The sequence below is a fragment of the Xenopus tropicalis genome, chromosome 6 (genome assembly GCF_000004195.4).
Source record: "Xenopus tropicalis strain Nigerian chromosome 6, UCB_Xtro_10.0, whole genome shotgun sequence".
Taxonomy (NCBI): domain Eukaryota; kingdom Metazoa; phylum Chordata; class Amphibia; order Anura; family Pipidae; genus Xenopus; species Xenopus tropicalis.
This window is the reverse complement of record NC_030682.2, coordinates 53605508-53632910: the sequence shown is the minus strand read 5'-3', so window position 1 is coordinate 53632910 and position 27403 is coordinate 53605508. Positions and strand designations below refer to the sequence as shown.

Here is a 27403-nt window from a genome sequence, read left to right as displayed (position 1 = left end):
CTGTGTTAACAGAAAAAAATGAAGCTTTACATATTAACAATCTGCTCTATAAACAAAAAAAAATGCAAAATATGCTATTTAAAAGGAGAACATACTAACAAACTAAGGTAAAAAATGAAAGTTGACAATGTAAACTTTAGTATGTTACAGATGGATCCATTCTAAGTAAATGTTTGCACTGTAATTATACGTGAATGTTTTAAAATAATGTCGATATAATGTACTGCTGCCCTGCACTGGTAAAACTGCTGTTTTTTCAGAAACAATACTAATGTTTATATAAACAGCTGCGTTGTAGCCATGGGAGCAGCCATTCAAGCACAGGATACACAGTTGATAACAGACTGTGCAGACTCCCAATGTATACTACAGAGTTTATCTGTTATCTGCTGTGTAACCTGTGCCTTTTCTCCTTTTTTGGCTTTGAATGGCTGCCCCCATGGCTACACAGCAGCTTGTTTAGGCAAACAAAGGCACCAGTTCTACTAGTGCAGGACCACAGTACATTATACTTTAGTTACTTTAAAACACACTGATTTTTTTGGTGTCACTGTTCCTTTAAGGTACAAAGCTGAATTACCCCATACCAAAAAAAAAAAATATCAGGCTGATTTTTCCATTCAATATTGCTATCTAAAATATATATGGATAAATACTCGAGCTAGGGAGTGACCTTATTTGTGGATTTTGTAACCTGCATTGCACAAAAATCTTTCCATGGCTCTGTATTTAAATTTCAGCAGATAGGAGAACAAACCTTGAGACCATAAAGAACAAGAACAATAATTTGGGTTCCTAGTTATAGCTTTCAATTTAATCAGATTTACATGAAATGGTCCTTTTAACAACTAACTGTGGATTTAGGAAAATATAAGTGATTTGCATGTCTTGCGGAAGGAAACAGGTTGTTCTGGTCTCTAAAATGCTTTTTTATTTTAGAAGCTATTGCTCTGTGATGTCAAGCAAGAATGATTTACATTTTTATATTTTGTGGTACTAATTCCTGTGCCTACAAACATTTAGGGTCAGATTTATCAACGTTCTGATTTTAGAGGTTTTTTAAACCATGAAACCACAAATGTCTAGTCATTTATTAAAAGAACCAAATTGAAAAAGCATGAACAAATTACAGTGCGGAACGAAAACCACAAATTTATTGTGTTTTTTATATTTTCATACGAATCTTCGTGGACTTACAAAGGAAAAAAAAAAACCTGGAAATAAATAAATATTTTTAATAATTTGCCTAGGACAACTAACTTTAACTTCCCATTAACTTCTACCTGACTTCCACAGCTTTTAGATGGGGCTTTTTTGTGGTTTTTGACATACAAATGGTGAAAAAAAAAATAAAATATGAACGCTACTATATGCCCCCTTAGTATTTTATATTAAAGGGGAACCTTAAAATTATATTAACTTTTAGGATTTTGTAGAGTAACACTTCAGTTGGTATTTATTATGTATGACTTTTAAACTTGCAGTATTCCTATTCTAGATCTTTCTAGACTACAGATAAAAAAGGTTGTCCGGTTTTTAGTGTCCAAGCAGACAACAGATTGACTGTGAGGCTCAATGTTATTGTTCATTTTTTTTTTACTTATGTAACAGTATTTTGACTTAGATTAGGCAAATCCAGGCTAGTAGCGTAGTGTAGAGCAGGGGTTCCCAACCTTTTTAGCCCCGCGGCCCGGTAGGGGGCAAAAAATCTTTTACACGGACCGAGGGGGGCGGGGCGGGGCGAGTAATACATGCGACGCGCTGGGGGGGGAGGGGGCGCTGTGGCCCACTGCCATGCCGTCCGCGGCCCAGTGGTTGGGGACCCCTGGTGTAGAGCATGTGTTACACGCGACCCTTAATTCTTAGGCATGGGCTCCGCTAATTGAGAGAAGTACTATGGAGCTGAGGGTGTAGTTGAACCACAACTTGCTGAGGTTGTGTGGTGCGGGTGGTATAAATGGATGCCAGAGAGGTTCTTATGGTGAAACTAGGATACAGATTTATTGTCCAAGACAAGCAGTGGTGAAATTAGGGTATTCATATACTCACAAGCACAAGCAGTAGTACGGTATAATTGAGATACTCTCTGCTGCAGAAGAGAGGGTATGCACCGTTGTATCCCACCTCTTGATAGAGTCTGGGCCGGGATACACACCTTTCAACCAGTACCCCTTAGGAGGTAGCCTAGGTAGTAGGAGCTCCTTCAGGTTAATAACCTCTAGTGGGTGAATCCTCCGGGTGAGTAGGGATCAGGGTTATCCTGGCCTGTCATTATCTCTACTCCGTGGCCCTGCACTGAGGCAAAATTGCCGGATAGGAGACTACTCCAGAATCTAATCACTCCTTTGGTGGGACTAATGGCTGCCCTTTCTAGCTAAAGCTGACTATGCTCACTTCTCCTACCTAGAGAGTGCTATTAAATAAATCTGCTGTGCTTACTTATCCTCGTTCACGGGGCCCTGTCCCCGACTTTCACTAGAGGTATAATGTCCTCTAGGGCACAATGGCTTCTGGGGCCTACAGTCTGCTCCCAGGCTCAGATGGAGCTCTGCTTGGGACACAGCATGCAGCCAAAAAAGAGGAAGCCACTCCTCCTTGCTAGACACTATATCAGTCTGCAAAGGGAGTGGTCAACCTGACAAAACCTATAGGGAATAGTGTTAGAACTGTAACTTAAGTACAGGGGCTCTTACCTAATAACAATAGAGCTGTGAAGAGGTAGGGGATAAAGCCATGGGGAGCTTAACCCTATGGGTCCCTACACATTTTTCTTTTCAGGCCCTTAACTGCTTCATGCCATAGGTTACTAGAGATGGAGCAAATTCATGGGCTTTGCGGCACAATGCTTTTTGTGTTTACCAGCCACCAACAACATGTGATGGAAATCCATTTCGTTAGTGTGGGGGTTATACTGTATATTAGCAATATGTACAAGCCACATTTAAACAGCAGGAAAAGTTTGGTACCTGCACCAAATAAAGCAGTAACTCTTTGTCCCGTCTTGTGCAGGTACCACACCCAGTCTGTGCATACTGTAAAACTCAACTGGCAATTCGATATAAATTTCAGCCTTTTTTAAATGCCTATAAAAAGTTTTCAATGCTTGCATACGTGTAAGGCAAAGATTTTCAGACAATTACAAGAATTTTCCTTTGTAACATTCACTAAGTAAGATGTAAAGCTGTAAAGTAATGCCATTAATAATCTTAAGGGGAAACTAATATAAATATGCACCCAAACTGTAGTCCTAATAATTTGTTTCAGATATAGAATTTATTATATTTTTTGATATATAAAGATATAAATGTGCTGTTCTTCAAGCAAACATTTATTCCTACTGGAAACAACTTAGCCATGCTATTTCAGTGTATTGCGAACTGTTGTGTCTATCTAGAATCAGCCACTTGGAGCAATGAAATCTATTTATTACTACCAAGATTAGTGTGTTGTTCATGCCCATAAAAAAGATTTTATAGACTGCGTAATTTACACATCACGACTACTGTGAAACTAATTTATAAAACATCCACTATAAGGTGACCAGATTTTGACATTCAAATCCGGGGAGGGGATAGGAGTTGTGGCGCGCTGTGGGCGCGCAAAATTTTTGCAAGGCCATGCTAACTTTTCTGACACTGCCCACATTGTTTTTTTTTTACAGCCCAATAATACTTGTAACAATACATATGCATATATATATTATATGGTCAATTTCACAATCAATGCATCTATAACATGTAACAGTATAAAAGTGGCTTGATGCCAAATGCCTCAAAACATATATATGCAGTGCCAACTTCATTGTTATAGGGATTCTCACTCAAGAATCTGCAAAAAGGGAACTCCCCCCCCTTTCAAAACTAAAACATGTGGCAGGCAAACAAAGTCAGGCTGCTCCTCTGCCATAATTCCTCACTAAGCAGCTGCTGACTTCCATTTAACAGTGGAATGTGGAGGATGTATGAGTGGCTCCTCTCCCGTTCGGCTCGCCCACCACCCCGTGTCATACGCGACAACAACACTGACCCACTCAAGCTCCAGCACACGCAAGAATTCCATGTTATGGCTTAATGCAAAATGCAAATACTTTTTATCAATTCTATATTGATACATGGGATACACTGGGATTTTTTATGGCAATGGCAGCTGACGGGGACGTTTCCCGGGGCAATTTACCACAGGCACAGGCTCTTGAAACGGGGCCTGTCCCCATGAAAAGGGGACGAATGGGAACCTTAATCCACTATAGCTTAGTGGACATTTTATAATAGGAATTGCTTCCCATTAACAACTTACAAAGACAGACATAAGGTTTAAAGTCCACACTACATACTAATTGTATTGGTGGCATACAATGTGGGTGCAAACTGAGTAAATGTATGATTTATTAGACACAAGGATAGTTGCATAAATTAACTTCCTAAATGTTGGTGGTAATTACAGGGCTCCATTGCATTAGTGAAAAGCAGCTGACTTTCAGATTTTAGCACAACTACAAGTGCCTCTCAATAGTGTTGTAGTGGACATGATATTTGCCTTTGCTTCATGTGTTTTGTTTTTGTTGCTTCTCAAGGGTTAAAAAAAAAAAAAAAAAACTCAACTTCATCTTTCCATTATGAAGCTGTTTAAGAATTCTGTCAGTTGGCCTTCTACAATATCTACAGTTCTTAGTGCCATTTTCCCTTCATGTACTAGTGGGCACTGATGCCTTACTTTATAAATACCGTATAAAAGAATTTTCTTACTCAGAGTTCAGAGTTATACTCCCGCCTTCTAGACCGCCGGCAAGCAGATGAGTGGCAGATCAACAGACCAATATTAACCCCTATCCACATATAAATAGGTGTTACCTCACCCTGAATAGTACAAAAAAACATTTTTTTTATTTTATTACAGTGATAAAGCCTTCACTATTAGTAACACACTCTAAGCTGTTTCGCTAGTGGAAGTCACTTAGAAAATAGAAAATACACTAATTACGCTTATGCAAAACATTGCTATCAGTTAAATATAGACTTCTGCTTTAAGGGCTCTGGCACACGGGGAGATTAGTCGCCCGCGGCAAAACTTCCTGTTCGCGGGCGACTAATCTCCCCGAGTTGCCTACCCCTGCCATCCCACCGGCGAACATGTAAGTCGCCGGCGGGATGGCAGACACGGCGGGACGATTTCAGGAAATCGCCGAAAAAGACTCACGAGTCTTTTTCGGCGATTTGCGCCGAATCTTGTGTGTTATTAGCCTTTATTACAATGCCCAAGTCCAGTTTCAGTAGAGGCCTTGATGTTATTATATTCAGGAACTACACTCAAAAATCCTACGAAAACTACTACAGACAAGCTGCGTGTAGCCATGTCGGCAGCCATTCAAACTGAAAGAGGGCTAAATGGCACAGATTACATAGCAGATAAAATTTGTAGTACACCATTGTGAGCCACAATAAAATGTAAAAAGAGCTGGAAAGCAACACAAGCATAAAAAATGTTCATGAGGGTGCCAAATAAGGGCTGTGATTGGTTATTTCATAGCTCCTATATGGACTGGCAGCCAAAATGAGCTTCTGTTTGGCAGTACAACTGGTTTTTAATCCAATCCAGGAATTCAAAAATAAGCATCTGCTTTGTGGCCACTGGGAGCAACATCCAAGGGGTTGGGGAGCAACATGTTGCTCACGAACCACTGGTTAGGGATCACTGATATACACCATAGTAATTTTTTATGCAAACACACCAGTTTTACCAATATAGAGCCAGTACATTATTTTTTAAGTACTTCAAAACACTTTCATTTTTGGCGTTACGGTTTCTTTAGGGCAATGGGACACTAGGAGATTAGTGCAATAAGTCTCCTCTACCGCGGAGTGACTAATCTCCTGTGAATGCTTTCCCAAAGCTAACATTGAAATCGGCAGTGTGGAAACATACATGTTGGTTCCGCTTTCCTCGCAAGGAACCTTTGGATAACTTTGCACAGCATGTGTTTCAGCACTGGTCAGCTAGTGGGATAGCAACAAGGGACATTTTGTCACCCACGGTAGCAAAGATTTACTGCAGGCGGCAAAATGTCCCATGTCATCACCCTTGGGGGAATTTTACCTTTGCCAATATTATCACACTAAGGCCTTTGGGATGACCCTTATGCAAAACACAATACTTTAATCCCTTGATCTCTTGCTCGAGTTTCAATAATCATGTGCATTTTTACTCTTCTAAACACTGTACTGCTGCTGCTGCTGAAGACACGGAACTCTCCTTTATTGGCTTATATGAGCTGTTGTGGCAGTCTCTGGTGCTGTCCTAAAGTGACTATAAAGCAAGAGCAAAACCTATGATGTAAAGTGTGCAAATTGAATTCCTATTCACAATATATGTACACTGCTGAATATGCCCTACAAAAAGATGTTTTGTACATCTCATTCCAAAAATAACCTTTTATGCATTTGACAAGTGTCTGATATAAAAGCTATTGAAGCACATGGAATATATTCTTCAAATGCATATATTTGTTCCATGTGAAATGTAAATAGTTTTGTTAAAGCACATAATTTGATACGTGCATGCCTGCATCACTGGAGAGTGGGTAAAAGTCTTTTTACTATTTTTTAGTAAAAGTCAGTTTCATTACCTAAAGGTCCAGTAAACATTCACATAGGCTGATCCCCACAGCCTCACCATTCCCCTCAGCCCCCTCTGGGGTTTACATTCACAAGTGCATAGTTACACTTATAAGCAGGCCGAGAAATAAACCTGTGTGGCATTAGCCTTATTCCTATACTGTATATGTATATACTTTTCTTTTACAAAAAAGGCCTGTTTTATATTCAGTGTGTTTGTTTTTGTGTTGCTGTCTTCAGACCAACTGTAGGGGAGTTCTATGTTAGGTGGAGCAGGGTGTCATGGCTACTGATATTTTGCACCTGATGCCACTGGAGGACAACGAATTTTGTGTGTTATTAGCCTTTATTACAATGCCCAAGTCCAGTCTCAGTAGAGGCCTTGATGTTATTATATTCAGGAACTACACTCAAAAATCCTACGAAAACAAAATATATTTTTTACTAGTTGGGCCAGACTGTTCTCAATGAAGCTGAAAATACTAGCAAGACTTCTTCTACTCTCTGGTAAAACAGACACGTAACAGTATAATTGTACTGAGGAATTAGCAATACCAATCTTCTTTATAACAAATAATCTTCTTATACTGAGCAGCATAATCCACTTGACTTCTTAATAGGTCATGTAGACACAAGAGTGAAACCTGTGAAAGTTCTATAACCAACAGTCCGATGATACAAGAAGCTGATAGAGATATTCTACATAAACTATATAGCCCTAAATTTAAATAGAAGTGGCAGCAAAACGTATTACTACAACTATGGGGGAGATTTATGAAGACATGAACGCTCCGAGCGTATTTCCACCAATTTTTTCGCACTTGCATGAATTTTTCGTACACCCGCAAGACTTTTTCTTGCGCTTGCTAGCGCGAAAAATTCGGAAAGGTTTTGTCGCTGTTTACAATCGTTCGGTACGAAAATTTTGTGACTTTCAGATCGCCAATACGATTTTTTCATAAGCATTTTCGTGATATTTGCTATCTTCAGAAATTATCGTACCCAATCCGAATTTTTCCCATTCAGGATTCAAACTCATGTTTTAATGAATCGGCCCGTATGAGTTGGGCTGCCTTTTTTTATTTTCTAAAACATGGAATATTCATGCAGACAAATTCTGAAGGATGCGGATATATTGACTGAAGCAACATTAGCATTTCAAGGTTACTTACATTTTTTTCCCATTAAGCTGTTCAATTCACACATAAATAAATAAAATGGAGGGTACATTTTATTGCCACAGACCTCTAATGACACGGCATATAGGTCCTTCATAATTTTTTCTAATCTCTTTCGATAAACCAGTTGCTTTTAAAAGGTTGTTAGAAAGTAATAGTGCCTAATATAACAAACTTCATAAAAAAGGATAACTTTAAACAAATGGATAACAATATGAAGCAGATACAAATTTGTGCTATAAAAAGTGGATTACTTAGAAATGCAATACCTTCTTTCTATATAGAGTCGTTTGTGGTCACATCTTGTTTTCAAAAATGACACCACAAACGTTGCCTGTTTTCAAATGGTTTCCCTTTTTGTTTTTTTTCTTACACTTAGGGCTCTGGCACACGGGGAGATTAGTCGCCCGCGGCAAAACTCCCTGTTCGCGGGCGACTAATCTCCCGGAGTTGCCTTCCCCTGCCATCCCACCGGCGAACATGTAAAAGACTCGCGAGGCTTTTTCGGCGATTTCTCGATTTTGCCGCGGGCGACTAATCTCCCCGTGTGCCAGAGCCCTTAAAAATGACAATTTTGTTGTTGCATACTATTTGAAACAAAAATTTTGAGAAGGTAAACTGACCATTTAACTATTTTAGTGCTGCAGTCGGCTCTTTGATCTATGACTCCGACTGTCAAGTAAACAAACCAGAAAGACGACAGGAAACATAGAATCTACAGTATCATAGCCATTTATGCATGAGTCATACATTCTACATTTCATGATACCCAAAGGGTTAAACATTAAAAAAAGGCTTGAAAAGATTACCTGCAACTTCTAAGTTTAAATTAGACTTTTCAAGCCATTCACACACAAGGCCTTAAATTAACCAAGCAGGAAGTCACATTCCTGCCAAAAAGAGAAAAAGCCCAAAGACATTGTCACGTGGACCACTCTAAACAATGAACCTCCTGAAAATCAATACACCCAGATCCTTCTCAGATGAAAAGCAAACACTGCCTTGGATAATACCCAGTCTACTAAAAACAAACTGCTTTTTCATCCCACATAGGTTTACAAACGTATCAAATGATATCGTCAGCACAGAGCACTTTTGAAGGACTTTCACATAAACTAATATGCACACTGGAATTGTTTGAGACTTAAATAAAATGTTAACATATTAGATGTATTTTGCATGACTTAAAAAAAAAAAAAGGTACATATAAATGAAAATACACATTGAGTTGCTGTTACATAATGCTACCTTAAAAGGTGTAGTTACCCCTTAATTTTACTATTAGTATGAGGTAAATATTAACATTCTGAAACAATTTGAAATTGGTCTTTATTTTTTATGGTTCTCCAATGATTAAGATTTTTGTTCAGAAGCTCTCCAGTTTGGTATTTCAGAAGCTATCTGGTTGCTAGGGTCTTATTTACTCTAAGCAACCAGGCAGTGGGTTGAACGAGAGACAGGAATATGATTAGGAGAGGACCTGCATAGAAAGATAATGAATAAAAATTAACAATAACAATAAAATTGTAGCCCCACAGAACAATAGTTTTTGAATGCCGGGGTCAGAGGTTCCCATTTAAAAGCTGGGAACCTACTGCAAAGTTGCTAGGAATAAGGCTCTCTATGACATAATAAACCACCCGTTTAAAATATCATAAAACATCAATAAAGTGATACAGTGAAACAGCCAATTTCCTACTTATTTGATATGTTGCTTTACATCGCATAGTATACGAATTACCTGCGTGTATAGAAAAAATCATACAAAGTGATCACCCAATAATACATTGTTGGTGCACCCTGCTTCATATCTCACAGTGTCCTCAATACCATAAAAATATAATTAAAAACACCATATCAATAAAATCAAGATTCTTGGAGAGGGGGTATCCTGCTACACTGATCAGTAATACTAAGACATGGGCTGAATCACTAGATCGAGAGATAACTTTGAGGCATAAACTGGATCATGCTGATGGTGTAGGTGATGATGTTTTGTGCTATATGACCACTTATGAAGTGCACACCCAGCTGATTAAAAAATTTATATAACAGCATTGGCCTATAGTTAAAACTGATGGAGAATTGACAGCAATTAACCGCAAACGGATCCGGTTTGGATACAAAAGGAACAAGAACCTAAAGGAACTTTTGTCCCCCGCGGATCCGGTAAGCAAGTATCTTACGCAGACTTATGTGAGCAGAATGGGAGTATTTAAATGCGGTAATTGTGTTATGTGTAATACTTTAATAACGGGGGATACTTTTTATCATCCACACACACTGGTAAATCATACACCATCAGACATAGGCTTACGTGCGTCTCACGAAATGTGGTGTATATTATTAAATGCCCTTGTGGGCTAATATACTGCAGGAAAACCTGCAGACAGTTGAAAGAAAGGATAAATATGCACCGGGCCACCATTAGGACTGCTTTGGATCCTAAACCTGTGAAGAAGGAGGGTAAACAGGACATATCTAAACAACCAGTGGCACAGCATTGGTTACACGCTAGGCATCCAGTATCATCGTTTAAGTGTATGCCAATTGACTGTATTTCAGGCCTACAAAAAGGTGGGGACATTGATCGCATTTTGCTACAAAGGGAAGCGTTTTGGACGTATTAATTGGGCTGCGTGGCCCCTAGGGGCCTGAATAGCTCTCTGTCCTTGAATTGTTTTCTGTGAATACTCCTGTGCAAATGCATTTTGTTTATTAGAATTAATTAATGTATTTCTTCATATATATATATATATATATATATATATATATATATATATATATATATATATATGTGATTTTTCTGGTTGTTGCATCTTGTTATAAGAAAATATAATCTGTGACAAGGTAAAAGTAATTCTTTAGATAGATTCTAAGTATAATTGGGGGCCCCCATTTATTAGGAAAGGAATTTCTCCAGATCAGCTGGCGCAGCGTATTTATGTATATTTGATTTTATTGATATGGTGTTTTTAATTATATTTTCATGGTATTGAGGACACTGAGATATGAAGCAGGGTGCACCAACAATGTATTATTGGGTGATCACTTTGTACGATTTTTTCTATACACACAGGTAATTCGTATACTATGCAATGTAAAGCAACATATCATATAATTAGGAAATTTCACTGTATCACTTTATTGATGTTTTATGATATTTTAAACGTCATGGACTGTATTTGAGCACTTGATATGCACTTTTAACATCTTAACAATTACTATTTATTGCACAGATCACTTTGTAGCATTGACTGCTCACTTTACTGCAATAGTCCCTTTATGGCATGTTTGTATTGATGTCATTTCCTGATTGTTTGGTCACTATGGGTATAAATAGGTCATGGGGTTGAAAAGCATGGTTGCCTCGAGAAAGGTCCCGACGGGGACCAAAACGTAACGTTGGCTGTTCATGCATTTTTTTAATACATAATTAATTGTTTGCAATAGATCCGGTGTTGCTAGTCTTTTTTTCAATATTTAAACTCTTTTACCGCGCACCCAGGACAAGGATTGAAGCGGTATGCCACGCTTGGCTCGATATATATATATATATATATATATATTTTATTTTTTTTTTTTTATATAAAGCAATGCTGTACATTGTGATTTATACAGGAGTTAGAGGAAAATTAATCTTCATTGTTTTTCCACATCACAACCACGTGAATACTATAATACAATACAATTTTGAAAATAAAAATAGCCTATTGGTATTAACTGTAGTAGCGACTATCATTACCACAATGGCGCACAAGACAAGTGCTAATATTATGGCACCTCTATGATTCCCTCCTATTATGTAGGAGGCCAATAAATGTTTGCAATTACCCTTTGACTGAAATGGCCAGAGCCTGGGCTCTGTCGGGGCACTTGTGGGTCATACAATTATTGCTCAGAAAGGCAGCAGTCACTTTGCGAAGTAGTTAAAAGTTGGCTATGAGTTATTTCAAAACATTGCTTAGCCAGATTAATACTGCATTAAAAGGCCAAGCAGAGGTTTTAAATAAACCACAGAAGACCTTTAACGGCTTCATTAAAGGTCACAGAATGAAACAAAAGGAGAGGCCTATTTACAAGAGCTAATAACAATTACTTTTTTGGTTTTTGTATATTATTTTAGCATAGACAATACTGTATTAAATCTGCTCTTCCTGTTTTTAAGTAAGGAAAAAATCACTGTTCTGTGTCTGCACACTGCAGAAGATATCAGCAGAAATGCACCATTCAATAAATAGTAAGCGACAGACTGCACTGGTCAACATATTTATGGGGAATTTCACTGCTAATAAGAGAAAAGGCAGCTCCAACTCATGGTATATATGCAGAAGTGGAAGAGGGCCTGATGAACCCATGCCTGACCAACATATCTCTGATGTCACTAAAGGGGGTGGGGCAAAGAAGGTGCAAGAATCTATATATCAACTGCTGGACACAGAAGTAGGACATAATGACACTGGGGGTGGGGTGGGACAAGGGCAGAGTTTGGCTTGCCTATTAACTCCAAAGGATGGGTTTGCTGGTGCAAACCTGCCCTACCGGTGGGTTTTAGACAGATTCGCACATCACTAGTTCCATGCCTACTATATGTAATACTACATACTTTAAAAAGAAAATATAATTAGTTAATGCATGAGAAAAAACAATGACAGGTACAAAGAACTGCAAAGTTAAAAATAATAACGATTCCTTAAAAAAAAAAAAAAAAAGTCAGTAATTGCCAGTGCAAATGTTTATAAACTCACAGTTGTCTAATAGCGGCTGCAGCTACTACGAGGATAATCAAAGAATCTGCAGAATGCAATTTACAAGAGAGTCTGACATAGCATTCCCTATAAGTGCATACTCATTTAAGTGAATTATTACATTCATGTGCTGTACAACAGAGCACTGCTTGCTGCCAACTGAAACATGTTCATCTTAGCAAAGAAGTTTGCATAAGTGCAGATTGTACATAATAACTACGTATAACAAGGAAAATTTGTTACCTGAATTACAACCCCTTAACCAAGCTGTACTCTTGTGAAGTCAGACCTATAGACAGGGTCGGAATGGGCCGCCGGGACACCGGGAAAAATCCCAATGGGCCCTGGTGGCCCAGACCTGACCCTTGCTGGTGCTCCCCCGCCCAACCATTCATCCCTTAACGCGTTAAACTTACGCAAGCTCAGGGGAAAACGTCAGGTGGGGGACCCTGCGGGGGGAGGTTAGCTGACACGCACCTGCAGGGCCCCTGGGGCGGGAGCCCCGGTGCTCCCTGCCCCCCCCAGTCCAACCCTGCCTATAGAATGGGCTATGCTATACTTGTTATATGGTATCTTTCTTTAAAGACATGTAAAGCCTACATTTGCCTACAATATATATCAGTTGGGCATGTCTCCCCCACCAAAATGGCATTATTTGTACTGCATATATCCCCTCCGTTTGCTAGCAGCATCACATTTTCCTAAAGCAAATAGCAGCATTTACCCGGTGGCCATTTTTCCTCTGCAGATTTAAATGTATCTGATTATGTATCAAACAGCAAACACACACACAGACCCTTATTCAGCATACATTTCATCAAGAATACAGGCTCACACAGGCAGAACTGAGAAAGTTAGGAGAAAAAAATTGAAGTAGACAGCTAGAGCTGATTTTCTCTGGGAACAGCACTTCCATCTCTTTACTGGCTGCTAGACTGGAAGGCGTGTTTAGTAATCTGAGCTTAGAACAACTGAGCATGTCTGGCAAGCCAGAAATCAAAGCAAATTCCATAGTGGGGGAGTGAGTTACAGGAGGAGAAGGAAATCTAAGTGATTAAGGAGATGTTGCAGCCTTACTATTAACCTCTGGACAACCAGTGTGGCAGGTATTTTTATGTGTGGGGTTTACATGTCCTTTAATCAGTCTCTATGAAATGTCTGAAGCTGGCACTTAGTTTGCTGCTAAACTACAACACCCAGCAATTTAACAACATTAATTGGCAAGTTATAGCAAAAAGAGCAAAGGGTCTCTTCCCATGAGTACTAACTTTGGGGTTCCTATAGCTGATAAAATTGCAATTATCCTAGTATATTGTACAGGTATCGGACCCCTTATCCGGAAACCCATTATCCAGAAACTTCCGAATTACGAAAAGGCCATCTCCCATAGACTCCATTTTAATCAAATAATTCACATTTTTAAAAATGATTTCCTTTTTCTCTGTAATAATAAAACAGTACCTTGTACTTGATCCAATTTAAGATATAATTAATCCGTATTGGGGCCAAAACAATCCTAGTTGGTTTAATTACTGTTTAAATAATTTTTTTTAGCAACTTAAGATAAAAGATACAAAAAGAAAAAGGGATTGATCAATGCACAATCCCTTTTTCTTTTTGTATGTTTGTAGTTAATTTGGCCAGATCAGTTGCACTTCCATTGTATTTGTATACTTTATTTAGCCTTGGAGTGCTCCCACAACCTCTTTTTGTGTTTTTAAGATAAAAGATCCCAATTATGAAAAGACCCCTTATCCGGAAACCCCCAGGTCCCAAGCATTCTGGATAATGGGTCCCATACCTGTCCCATACCTGCAGCAAGTCCCGTGGGTCGATCTAAGAGGGGTGTGCAAGTTAGGGAGCATGAAGAGGTGCAGCCTATATCGGTGCCCTGTCTTTACCACCTGCTTTGAAGTCATGGCTTCTCTCCACAGTGGAAGTGCTTCTGACTCACATGTACGCTGCACAAACTCCTCACATTAAATCTCATTATTATAAAGTTTTAAAAAACAATAAGCTTGTTAAAGGAAACATATAAAAATTAAGAATGTGTCAGTAAATATAGAAGGATTGTTCTTAATAAAAAAAGTTGTGTTTCACACTGATTTATTGAAAAATGCCACCAAAACCCCACTTGTCCTGCTCATCTATTCCATTTCCTGCTGGCTGAATTCTCTGGATGTGCAGGGGGCTAGTGGCTCTCAGTACACTGCACTGTAGGATAGGAACCAATCAGCAGCTAGGCTGACATGATAGGGAACTGAAGCCTGTCTTTGCTTGTATGAATGCAAAGCTGTGATTGGCTATCCCCCTCCTGCTGTGCTTCTGACAGGAACTGTGAGGACACACCCACCCTCATTTGAAACAGAGACAGAGAACTGATAGGATCTATTGGGAACTCCAATAAAGGGGCCATTTTTACAGATAGGATTAATTTGTAGCCTAAAGTGCAACCAGAACTATATATTATTCATAATTGTCTACAAAATTAGGTTTTTTTCCATTTGTCCAATATGTCTCCTTTAAGCGACATCAAGCTACATGGGTTGTGTAAAAAAAAAACCTAAAATCGTAAATGTTACCATAATGCTTGAGCCACACACAGCCCAACACTTTACAGCACATTAACAACTCTAAGACAAATTAATTTTTTATATTCCTTCCTCTACATATGATTGACATTTTAAAGTTGTGCATGATGGAGCAGTTAAAATCCACAATATATATGCAATGGGCAAAAGTGTCCAAACACCTGCTTATCCATCACTGCATGCTGAAATGCAGCTACTGAGTGTTCAGAGGACACACAGCAAAAAGGCACATATTTTTCTTGGTTGCACAGAATAATAGTTACAAAAGACTGTAGAACTTCTAATGAATTTGCAGAGTACAGTCCCATCTTCTGCCGTAAAATACGTTCTATTTCAATTTTCTTTTATTTAAATGAAATTATGATCCCCCCCCCCCCCCCCAAGAAGTTGTTGCAAGATCCAGAGTCAGCAGTATAATTATGCAGGGACCAGGGTCCATATTTGAGGGCACAGGACATATTCCAAAGTACTGGAGGCCAAGCACACAACACAAATTTTGAGGTGCACAGAAAGTATCATCAGCATGCACAATTTCTGATTGGCCTGGTCCCAAAACTCTGCATACAAATTTGAATTATGTGTATATAAAAGCCACACACACAGCCAACAAGAAATCAGAGGCAATAATAAATAATCAAGAGTTTAAAGTTCAGAATCAGAAGAGTATTCTAGGGGCAGATAGAGCTATTAAATAAATGATTTACTAAACAGCAAGCCAAAAAACTGTCGACATTAGTCCTCATTAGTACAACTATATTATCTTAAACTTGTAAATTCACTCATGGAACAGAAAAGAAAAATCTAGTTTAGACTTAAGGCCCTGGCACACAAGCCTTTTTGTTGTCTGCAATAAATCTGGGCTACCACAGATGACGAAATGTCCCTAGTTTCCTCCCAAGTGCCAATGTCTTCCCACCAGCAATTTACACTTCTGCCGGTGGCAATGATACTAGGTATGTTTTGATGCAGTAGCACAGATTTACCATGGGTGACAAAATGCCCTGTATGCCATCACTCTCAGGGCTCATACAGAAGATGAGTGTTTTCTCCTATGACATTGTCCTGGGTTCCAATTTAGGGGAGAACAGGATGAAACACATCCCATTCTATCTTATGGGGCTGTACTAATACAGGCAAATGTAAGCACCAAATGCGTTCAGCATTTACATACATCTACCACTACAGTCGATTTATTTTGTCCTGTCGTAGAACGCAGGAGAATGCCACTGCAGGGCAGTGCAGGAAGAAACGTCTGTACGAGCCCCAAAGCTCATACAGCTGTAAGCCAGGGATGCCCAAACTTCAGGCTACCAGCTAGTAAAATACTTTGCATTCCATATCAGTACACCCTGGAGTTCCATTATCTGCATTTAGACATGAAGCTACATAGTGGCAAATCATTTCATTTCAAACAAATTTTGTAACCAATCAATAGCATAGTCATACTGGTAAATATACCACGAGGAACCAGATATAATATAGACTTAACTATTAAAGGAATAGGGTATGAGGGAGTGTCTCACATCCCCATCACCCCACCCCCACCATGCATATCTTGATGGTCCATTTCCCCAAGATATTGCAGCAACTAAACTATTTTACTCTCACTACAAAATTCAGCATGCATTTTTCACTAAAATGGTGTCATTCACTAAACGTCCTCCCTCTCAATGACCTTGAACTTCCATCCTGATGTAAAGCAGCAGTGACACTTATGGAAACCATTTACTCTGGGGATGCAACCTAAACCATGAATCCACTACAACATATGCGAGAGAAAACGTCATTTCTGCTAGTCAGTTTGTTTTTGTAAAACCCTGCTGTGTAAACCAGTCAGTATGCTCACAATAATGCTGTAAAGAAACAGATCTTCTTGGACAGAATACGGAAGGAGGAAGTGGCTTAGGGGCTTATGAACAACGGATTTCTATGAAATGTTATTTATATTATGCTACATTTTGTTTGGTAATTAAAAACTGCAATAAGCACTATGCTAAAACGATATGCTCCACATTATTGCCCAAACGATTAACAAAATTGTTCATGTTGTGGGAATCTCATAAAGAGCAGGATGACATATTGCCGATTAGCCCTATTTTTTTTTTTTTTTTTGCAACCAAAAGGAAGCACTTTCCTTGGTTTCAATGAGCATTCGCTGCACTAGTTCGGCAGTCATATTTCCAAAATACCAGACAGGAGGGGAGCATCTGGGCTTTCACTTAAAGTAACTGCTATTAATCTAAAAGGGAATCAATTCATGCAAAGTATATGATTTGGAACAGGCTCATTTACACCTAACAAAAAAATTATATAAATATAACTAAGAAAATTATTTATGTAAATGTGTTTTTTTTATTATTTTTGTTTTATGTTTCTGCTCATGACAATGAATATTGGGATGTGATTTTCACCCTCAGATGTGGTATCACCCATGTGTTCCTGAACCGCAACTCTCACCAACCATTACTAGCTTAAGCTAAGGAGACTGCTGAAAGGTGCAGTCCAACAAAATCTCATGGAAGACACATCAGTAATCATCATTAAAATTTGAAGCATCATGTACCACAAAACAGGTCTTACAGGACCAACAGAAGGCACAAACACAGGAAGTGTGTAATTAAGATGGACCCAATGTACAATGTGCAACTCACCAAGCGCTGATGCTCTGTAGGAAATTGGAAGGCAGTTTCCCTTTAGGGTATGGCAATGGCTTTGTGCTGTCGGTGTATATCCTGCCTGATGTTTATTCCAAGTGAGTGCTAAGGCTGCAGCTTTAGTCCCAGAAAGCGAGTTCTCCCAGCACGGCCCCCAATCTCCCAGCCGGCTTCTCTGACTGTGACACAACAAAACCAATTGTGCAAGGCAAGGGTACAGCGCCCGGCTTACAGCTGCCGTTAAAATAAACAAAATAATGAAATTAAAGGGTAAATGATCCGCAAATAACACTGCCAGTCACAGATACTTCAGATACTTGCAGGTGCGGGCTTCTCTCTAGCGGGTTTGTGCGGACTCAGCTGTTGCACCCAAAACGTACTCGAACAGATTTCTCTCGCCGGCCGGCGATTCTTTCCCTCCGCCCCTCGCCTTGGGCTCCTCTTTAGACTCCTGAAGCTCTAGGTAAGGATGAAGGGCGGGGGCAGAACGGATTCCCCCTGCACACATGAAATAGATGCAGCTGCCTTATTATTCAGCGCGGTTAGCGGAAGGGAAGGGGGTGTTGCCGACAATGAGTAAGGCACAGCGCTTCCCCAACTTCCAGCCGCAGGCTCCCAGTCTCATCGCACTGACATGCTTGCAGGAAAGGCTGACGTCATCCCTCCGCTCGCCATAGTCTGCGGGAGGGGAGAAAGTGGGGGGAGGGAGTTTGGAACTCAAATGCACGCCCCTTCGGCGTTTGGGCAACCAGTTGCAACTATGTCGCGGGCTTCCTTTGACAAAAAAGCATGAAGTGCCGCGTCTTACTGTTACCAAGGCAACCTAAGCTTCAATTGCCCAATCCAGAGGACATGCCCGCCTCCTTCCTAAGACAACGGAATAAACCAAACTGATAGAAGAGGGGAGCAAAACTTACAGGTAAACCTTTTCAATATCGTAATTAATTTTAATTCACACATGCAATTGTAGACTTCGGTAGACCCTAATATTATGCATGGCTGTAGATTTTTCAGTTGTTGTCTTTTTAGACCTGTATTTTCTTTGTAGTTGTTCCTCTTTGGCCCGAGAATGTAGATGTCCATCAGTTATTCTCTAATTGCTTGGTACCGGGTTTAAATAGTTTTTTTGTTGTAGGTTGGTGAATGTTGTGAAGCTGGTACTGCGACTGCGGACTGACTAGCAGCGCCCCGGTCTCCTGTGTGTTGGAACTGCTCAGTCAGTGCATTGCAACTTCTGGATCCCTTTTCCTGTGTGACTGGGCCGCTTTCCGCAGGTGTGTTACTGTCTATAAAAGTGCCAACAGCTCCCCAGTTTGCCACTAAGAGCTAATTAGTGTTGCGATTAATTGCTTTAATGTAATCAGAGAGAATATATTCCAATGATTTGGCCAGTGGAATCTTAGGTTTGTTAAGACATTAGGTAATTTTGATGACTCCCTTATGAATATGAGGTACCATCTGTTTAGGGTGTGCACCTCCATCAGTCCTGGGAAATTGGGCCATTCAATGTATGGGCTTTCCCAGATTTCTCCAGGGGAAACTGTCAGATCGCCTAGGGATAGCTTTTTGTGACCAGATTTTAAAAAGATTTAACAAACAGTTTGATAACATTGGTAAGGAACAGTTGGGACAGAAGAGTCAGTTCAGATATGCTTTCCTGATAACTTGATATATTTGGCACAGGTTAGTGATGTGCTGGTCAAACTCAACCCGCACCAGACCCTAACCCACAAAACTTCATCCCGACCTTCAGTGCTATAAATGCACCCCCAGGGTACAGCAATGGCGTCACACACGGATGTGCGTGGTGTCACTTCTGGAAGTGTGGGACATCAATTCTGGCAGTGCGCATTGTCACTTATGCTGCCGGCGCTCAGAGTGCCTTTTACCCCCTGTGGGTGGATTTACAAGGCAAATCTCAGGTGGTGTCTCGGGAAGTTCCTTTTTTAAATCAATCTTATATATAGACACCCGAGGGCCACCCCTCTAAAGTTGCTTTCCTAGGCACAGGCCTAAATATAAATATGACAGTGACCCACAAAATGTTTCAATTTCAGGAACCAAACCCACATATTTCCACTCCGAACACTACTCCAGAAACTTCAGAAGCAGAGAAAGAGATTAAAAGAGATAGGGCCTGGTATCCAGAATGCTCTGGACCTGGGTTTTCCAGATAAGGGGTCTTAATTTCCGTCTGTAAATGTGATTTCAACCCTGCATTTTATTCTGTATAATAAAGGAAGTAAAACTTTAGGGTGAAGATACACAGAGCTTCTAGTAGCAGCTACTTGTCACAGCTACAAAAATAGACAGTGCTGATCATTTACTGATAGTTGTCTCTACGTGTATTTAACAGAGGCAATTCTCAGTATTGTTTATGGCAGTGTATTTTCTGGATTGTAGTAGCTGCTACTAAGTAGCTCTGTGTGGCTCACCCTTATAGACCATATACCCTCAATATCCTTAGAAGATCTTTTCTTGCTTAGCTTAGTTGCACATGTCTGAGGACACTTAGGGGGAGATTTATCAATCCACGAACGCTCCGAATACGTCCTTTTCGTAATGATCCTATATCTTTGCGACAATTTCATTGGCATTGCGACTTTTTCGTATCTTGCGCAAATTTTTCGTTGCCAAATTCGTATTGTTGCGCCGAGTACAAAAGTTACGGATTCATTCAAGCTTCGGTATCGTGACTTTCCTTGGGCCAGGTTGGAGCTGCAGAGTGCCATTGAGTCCTATGGGAGGCTTCCAAAATCATGCACAGAAGGATCAAAGTCGGAAAGGTTTTTCCGCCGTTTACAATTGTTCAATATGAAAAAGTTGTGACGGCACTGAAAAATTTGCGCAAGATACGAAAAAGTCACGATCTTCAGAAATTATCGTATCCAATCCGAATTTTTACCGTTCGGGATTCGAACTCGTGTTTTAATGAATCGCCCCCTTAAAGTAATATGTACAGTATAACATTGTCAGTCTACTTAGTTAGATGCATATGAAAGTTTACCCAAAAGAGGGGTATCTCACCAGTTAATCAGGGTATGGGCCTTTAGTGATTGATTAAATATTTTCTTGCAGCACCACTGGCTTAAGAAGGAGTACATTTTCTGTGTTACTGAATTATATCTTGCTGTAACATAATACAGTAACCTGCAATGCACAAGTGGATTTGCATCTGAGCTGAAAGATTTGCTGGAAGGTTGTATAATTTTGGACCAGCTGCTTTATATATCAGGGGATACTAAAGGAAAATGTCAGGCTGTGCTTAAGTAAACTGTTACATTCAGCTAGACGATTATGTGTAATCCCAGAAGAAAATCTACATCAGAATGAGCCAATAACAAGAAAAGTTTAGTAATTGAATAATGGCCTAGCCAAAGTGTTGTTAAAAACTCCATAAAGAAGTTTATGCACATCAAACATACAGCTCTTAGGACTCATTCTTACAAGCGTTATTTTCCTGCGTTCCTGCAGGGAAGAGCAGAAGGTTTTCTAACACAGGTGCATGTAACTGCTGAATGCAGGTGGAATGCAGCAAGACTTGGACAAACAGTCTTTGTTTAGTATTCAGGGGCGGACATTCCTTTAGTAGCTTTATGCACAAAATGTCCTTATTACATACATATGGGTGAGTGCAGAGGAGTTCTTGCATTTGTCCTTGTGCATTTTGTGGTCACACCCTTATTGCACCCCAATAAGGGGCCCCTTGGGTGTAGACCTGGTGGGCCCTGCACCCCCTTTCCAACCAGTGCAAAGTGCAGAAGATCTCTTGTATGTGTGTATGTATATCTTTATTTATAAAGCACTACTTATGTACGCAGCGCTGTACAGAAGAATACATTAATACAAACAGGGGATTATTAAGATAATAATAGATAAATACAAAGTACAACAATAAATACAGATGGATACAAGATAAATACAGTTGCAATAAGTTAAGAGTCAAAGACACAAGAGGATGGAGGTCCCTGTCCCTTAGAGCTCACAATCTATATGGGAGGGTAACTTACAGACACAAATAGGCAAATGCAGTATAAGTGCTGTAGGTCACAGTGGGTGATACTACAATATAAGTGCTGATTCCCAGATCAGGTGCTGGGTGAGTGCTCCAAAAGGTAGTCTTTAAGTTTAGTTTTAAAAAGACTGGGGGAGGATTCTCTTTGGAGGAAATCAGGGAGGGCATTCCAAATGTAAGGGGCAGCAAGGCAGAAAGGTTTAAGGCGGGAAACAGCAGTAGTAGTTGGGGGCGCAACCAAACGGTTGCTCTGCGAGGAACGAAGGAGTCGGCCAGGAACATACGGAGACACAAGGGAAGAGATGTAGTGAGGAGCAGAGGAATGGAGGGCTTTGAAGGTTAAGAGAAGGAGTTTGTAAGATATTCTTTGTTTAATAGGAAGCCACGATAAGAACTTTAGCAGGGGAAGGGCCTTTGTATTCATTTTGTGGTTATATTGCACCTAATTGCACCTCTGCCTAAAGTATTGAAATTGTTTAGTGGTGAGCACAGCTTTTCTTTTTGCTATAGTTCTCAGTAAAGTAATATGTCTCAAATATATGTGTAAGCCATTATGATATATAGATTTACTTTTTTTCTTGGAAACTATATAGTTGTTAAAGGAGAAGGAAATGTAAATACTAGTCCTCTATCAAAAGAAACACAGCATTTCTTGTCTCTTTTTTTGTAAACACAATGTTCCAGTGTCTTACTTCCTCTCTCAAAAACATGCTTAAAGGAAAAGTAACACTAAAAATTTTTAAGTAAAAAATCTATTCTACCCTGCCCCAATAAAACTTGGCTTCCGGTCATTTGAAAAAAGGCGATACGGCGATGCAGGGGAAGCATCCGCTATGCAGCGATCGATTGATCGAGCCTAGCCTGACTCCTTCCTATACATAAGGAAGGCTAGGATCGATCAGTCGATCGTTGCATAGTGAATGCTTCCTCTGCATCGCCGTATCACCTTTTTTCAAATGACCGGCAGCCAAAATTTAACAGGTATTTTCTAATAAAGCATTCAAATTAATAAATGGTTTGCAGGATAGGGCAATTATTGGGGCAGGGTAGAATAGATTTTTTACTTGAAAATTTTTAGTGTTACTTTTCCTTTAATTCCCATGGCCAGAGTCTGTGCAGTTCTCTCCTTTCTCCCCTCTCCTGCTCCTCCTCCCACAAGAATGCTAAAAACTTCCACCCCCCTCCCGTAGGAATGTGTGATCTGAGCTATAACGGCTAGACTGCAGGCAGGAAGCTACTTAAAATGACAGCTGCTATCTTAAGAAAATGGAGAAAGCTTTTAAAGCTGTTTATTAGGAAAATTTATATTAGTAAGTTGTATATGCATTGTGCGCCATAGGCCTGACTTCATCTAGAACTGTTTAGGTCTCTCCAGCTGCCATGAAGGCAGCCATGTTTTAAAGAAGAAACTTGAACAAAACAATCTTTATGCCATAGCCTTCTATATTACGAACTGTTTCATGTTACTTTCCCTGCCTAGACTCGTGTCACCCCAGGTCACTGGCCAGTCCTCCATGCAGCTCAGGGAATCGCATAATCACTGGACGTGCTTAAGGCAGTGCAGATGCTCCTTGCCCTGGGCAGCAGGGTGAAGCAAAGCATCAGAAGTTAATGAATTCACGCTGTGCTAAAAGAGCAAGCAGCTGGATAGCAGTGGTACCAGAAAAGGAAGACAAAACTGAATAAACATGCTGTATATGGGACAACGTACACTCATAATGCTACATTAAATGAGACATATTGTGAAAACAAGAATATGCCAGTGCATTATACTACTCTAAATATAGAAGGAATGTGCTTAAAAAAAAGATTTATAAAAAAAAAAAAGATCTATTTTAAAGACAATATCTGGTTTGTACAGGTTACTGGACATGGTTCTAGGGCTCATTTATTAAAGTGGGGAAAATTATAAAAAAAACTTGTCCAAAGCTCAATGTTTTTTGCTCATATTGCACCTCAATGTAAAGTGCAGAACTGCCATGCACTTAGCTCATTTGCTTTGCATTTTATTTCAGGATTGGCTTAGGAGAGCTGCCAAGATGAACAAATTTGAACTATAGGGACACTGGCCCAGTATTCAAGTTAACTGGGGGTCCCTTACAAATTGTCAACATTTTTCCTTCTACTTGTTTTTTTGTATTGACCATCCCAACTTAACTTAAAGCAGTAAAAATTAAAACTTCTACAAAGTATGGTCACCATTTAACAACTAAAAGCAAAATCATTAGTTCCTAAAAGGTAAATAAGTGAAAATACTACCAACTTGTTAGAATATGTTAGTTTTTTTTTTTTTTTAATTTGACAATTTTTATTGTTTTACCATCACAAACAGAATATGTTAGTTTAATGTTTAATTTTATTTTAATATTTGCAACTTTTTTTCTTGCTTATATTATTTTCCAGGTACTGACCTGTAATATTTGAAAGATGGAAAATTACATCTTGTATGAAGAAGTTGGGAAAGGAAGCAAGTCTGTTGTTTACAAGGGCAGAAGAAAAGGCACTATTAACTTTGTCGCTATACTTCGGGTTGATAAAAGTAAAAGACCTGAAATTACAAACTGGGTAGGTTTGTCAGGCTAGCACAATTTGTAGCATTACTTACATGCATGCATGCATACATACATGCAAACATTCAGATGTGGCTACTTCCCAAATTTAAATTGCAGCTTAGCTATGAAAGAGGTGAGATAAAGATGCTTTAAAGGAACAGTAACACCAAAAAATGAAAGTGTATAAAAGTAACTAAAATATAATGTGCTGCTGCCCTGCACTGGTAAAAGTTGTGTGTCTACTTCAGAAAGTCTACTATAATTTATATAAATAAGCTGCTATGTAGCCATGGGGGCAGCCATTCAAAGGAGAAAAGGCACAGGCACACAGCAGATAACAGATAAAACACTATTGTACTCTACAGAGCTTATCTATTATCTGCTATGTAACCTGTGCCTTTTCTCCTTTTTTCCAGCTTGAATGGCTGCCCCCGTGGCTACACAGCAGCTTATTATATAAATTATAGTAGTGTTACTGTAGCAAACACACCAGTTTTACCAGTGCAGGGCAACAGTGCATTATATTTTTATTACTTTAAAGCTCTTTCATTTTTTGGTGTTACTGTTCCTTTAATATACATTATAAGGAAGCTGTCTAGTTTAGTATTGCATCAGTCTCTACAGCCTAAAATGCTACTACAGGTATGGGACCCATTATCCAGAATTCTCTGGACCTGAGGTTTTCTGAATAAGGAGTCTTTACATAATTCAGATCTCCTACCTTAAAAATAAAATTATTTAAACATTAAATAAACCCAATAGATTGTTTTGCCTCCAATAAGGATTAATTATATATTATTTGGAATCAAGTAAAAGCTACTATTATTTATTATTAGAGAGAAAAAGGAAATCATTTTTAAAAATGTAAATTATTATATTAAAATGAAGTCTATGGCAGATGGGCTTTCTGTAATTCGGAACTTTCTGGATAATGGGTTTCCGGATAAGGGGTCCGATACCTGTATGTCATGGAAAAAAACTGCATTGCATTTAGGTTAATAACAGTTACACTTCTGAAGTTATTATAAAAAGTCTAAATATATTTTTTTGCCCACATTAATCCCTACCTGGGAATTTTTTAGCCTATTTATTGATAATAATAGCCTATACTTTTATAAGTCAACTGGTAGCTAAAGGTATTTATGCTGCATTTCTGTAATGTATTTATTTTCAGGTACGTCTGACACACAACATTAGACATAAGAATGTGGTGACATATCATGAATGGTATGAGACCAGTAACCATGAGTGGCTTATTGTGGAGCTGTGCACAGGTGGGAAATCAATCTGCTTCATTGTAACATTGTTTCCCTTATTATTCTTTGAAGAAATTAGATTTAAATGGGTGGTTCACCTTAAGGTTAACTTTTAGTATGCTATAGAATTACCTATTCTTAGCAACTTTTCATTTGGTCTTCATTTTTTTTTGTATAATTTTCCTCCTTCTAAATCTTTTCACCTTTCAAATGAGGGTCACTAACCGCGGCAGTCAAAAAACTATTCTGAGGCTACAATTTTATTGTTATTGTTACTTTTTTATTACTTATCTTTTTATTCATATCTGTTCATATTCCTGTCTCTCTTTCAAATCACTGCCTGGTTGCTAGGTTAAATTGGACCCTAGCAACCAGATAGCATCTGACATTTCAAACTGGAGAGCTGTTGAACAAAAAGCTGAACAATTCAAAAATTGCAAATAATAAAAAAAGTAAGACCAATTGGAAATTGTATCGGAATAACATTCTCTTCATCATACTAAAAGTTTTTGTAAAGGTGAACAAGCACAAGAAAATATGATCAGATGTTTAAATATAGTGCCTGGATTTTTAATGATTTTTACACCCCCTTCTGCTTGATTTTCTTTCACCGATTAGAAAAAATGCCACACTTCAAAATATATAGTGGAAATAAATTCTGAAACAGTAACCCAATGAGTGTTTAATCAGTTTATGCTACCTTCGTTTTTATAATATCAGCATTTGGTTTACCATGCTTTCAGGTGTCCAGCAATCTGGTTTATATGTCTTGCTATCCCTGGCCCTATTGCATTATCCAGTTTATCTTCTTGGAGTGGCCAAGCTGGCTTGATACTGTCTTTTGCCTCTGCAGCAGAAAGGATACCTGGGTCTGACAGACACAATAAGAATTTTATACTTATACTATTTGCCATTTGACCATTTACGAAGTAGAGGGACAAAGGAATGGATGTATTTTTCCAATGTTTCTGAGAAAGAAGTGGCATGTCCTGATCAGAGATCCATTCTGTATGTGGAGTATAGATAAAGGAAAGGTGCCATAAATAAAGCAGCTAGCTTCAAAAGGAGTGTCTCATGGATATAGACAGGTTTCTGTAAAAGCAAGTAGATGAAGTGATCAGGAAAGAAAAAGATCATGAACAGAATGAATGAAGACATTAAAATAGATGAGTAACTGGGGGGCTGTAAAAGGCAAGTTCTGCTCAGTTCTGTGAAGCAAATCTTTATTTATGGCATACAGTGCATATAACAGAAGAGCGAATTAGACACATGAGCAGGCAAAAACTTCAGCATTGTATAGTAAACAGTTGCTTGCAGAACAAATAATGTGCACGTTTTTAATTCTAGTATCAAGTACCGATTAGATGATTTTCGCTATAGTAACAGAATGTAGGTCAGAAGAAAATGCAGAGTAACAGTGCTGCTGAAAAAAGCCAAGGGTATAGGTTTTCAATCCAGAATCTTTTCCGGTTTTCGTTTAAATTATAACAAACATATTTTTCAGTTCAGTTGTTTTCATGTAGTACTCCAGAAATAACAACTTTTTACATTTGCTTTCTATTATTTTTTTTAATTTTCTATTTTCTATTATTTTTTTTATTTTTCTATAAATTGAAATGTAAACTTTGCTGTTCCTCATTCTGTTTGCTGAGTAATCCAGATTAAGACTCTGAACTGTTACAATTTGCTTACAATAGTTGCTAAATCTCTCAGCAGCATGTGTAGAATGTTAGCATCCATTGTATCAATTATAATATTTGATATTAAATAAAACCCAGAGATTAGGCTGAGCTGGGCC

The 27403-nt window shown here is 38.9% G+C and overlaps 2 protein-coding genes across 3 annotated transcripts in view; one reads left to right on the top strand and one right to left on the bottom strand.

Annotated features, from left to right (window-relative positions):
* Positions 1-18234, bottom strand: part of trak1 (trafficking protein, kinesin binding 1) — a 128850-nt gene extending 110616 nt beyond the window's left edge. Inside the window, 1 exon segment of the mRNA NM_001374742.1 lies at positions 17780-18234. The gene's annotated coding sequence lies outside the window, so the exon portion shown is untranslated.
* Positions 18235-18608: 374 nt separating this feature from the next.
* The window catches only part of ulk4 (unc-51 like kinase 4), a 227143-nt gene continuing 218348 nt past the window's right edge, over positions 18609-27403 (top strand). Inside the window, exons 1-4 of one of the 2 annotated variants that reach the window (XM_002940722.5) lie at positions 18609-18701; positions 18918-19056; positions 24201-24362; positions 25524-25623. In XM_002940722.5, coding sequence (XP_002940768.2) covers positions 24225-24362; positions 25524-25623 — 238 coding nt within the window. In that variant the 5' untranslated portion in view covers positions 18609-18701; positions 18918-19056; positions 24201-24224. The remainder of the gene's footprint in view (positions 18702-18917; positions 19057-24200; positions 24363-25523; positions 25624-27403) is intronic. The other variant, XM_018094985.2, reaches the window with a different exon arrangement.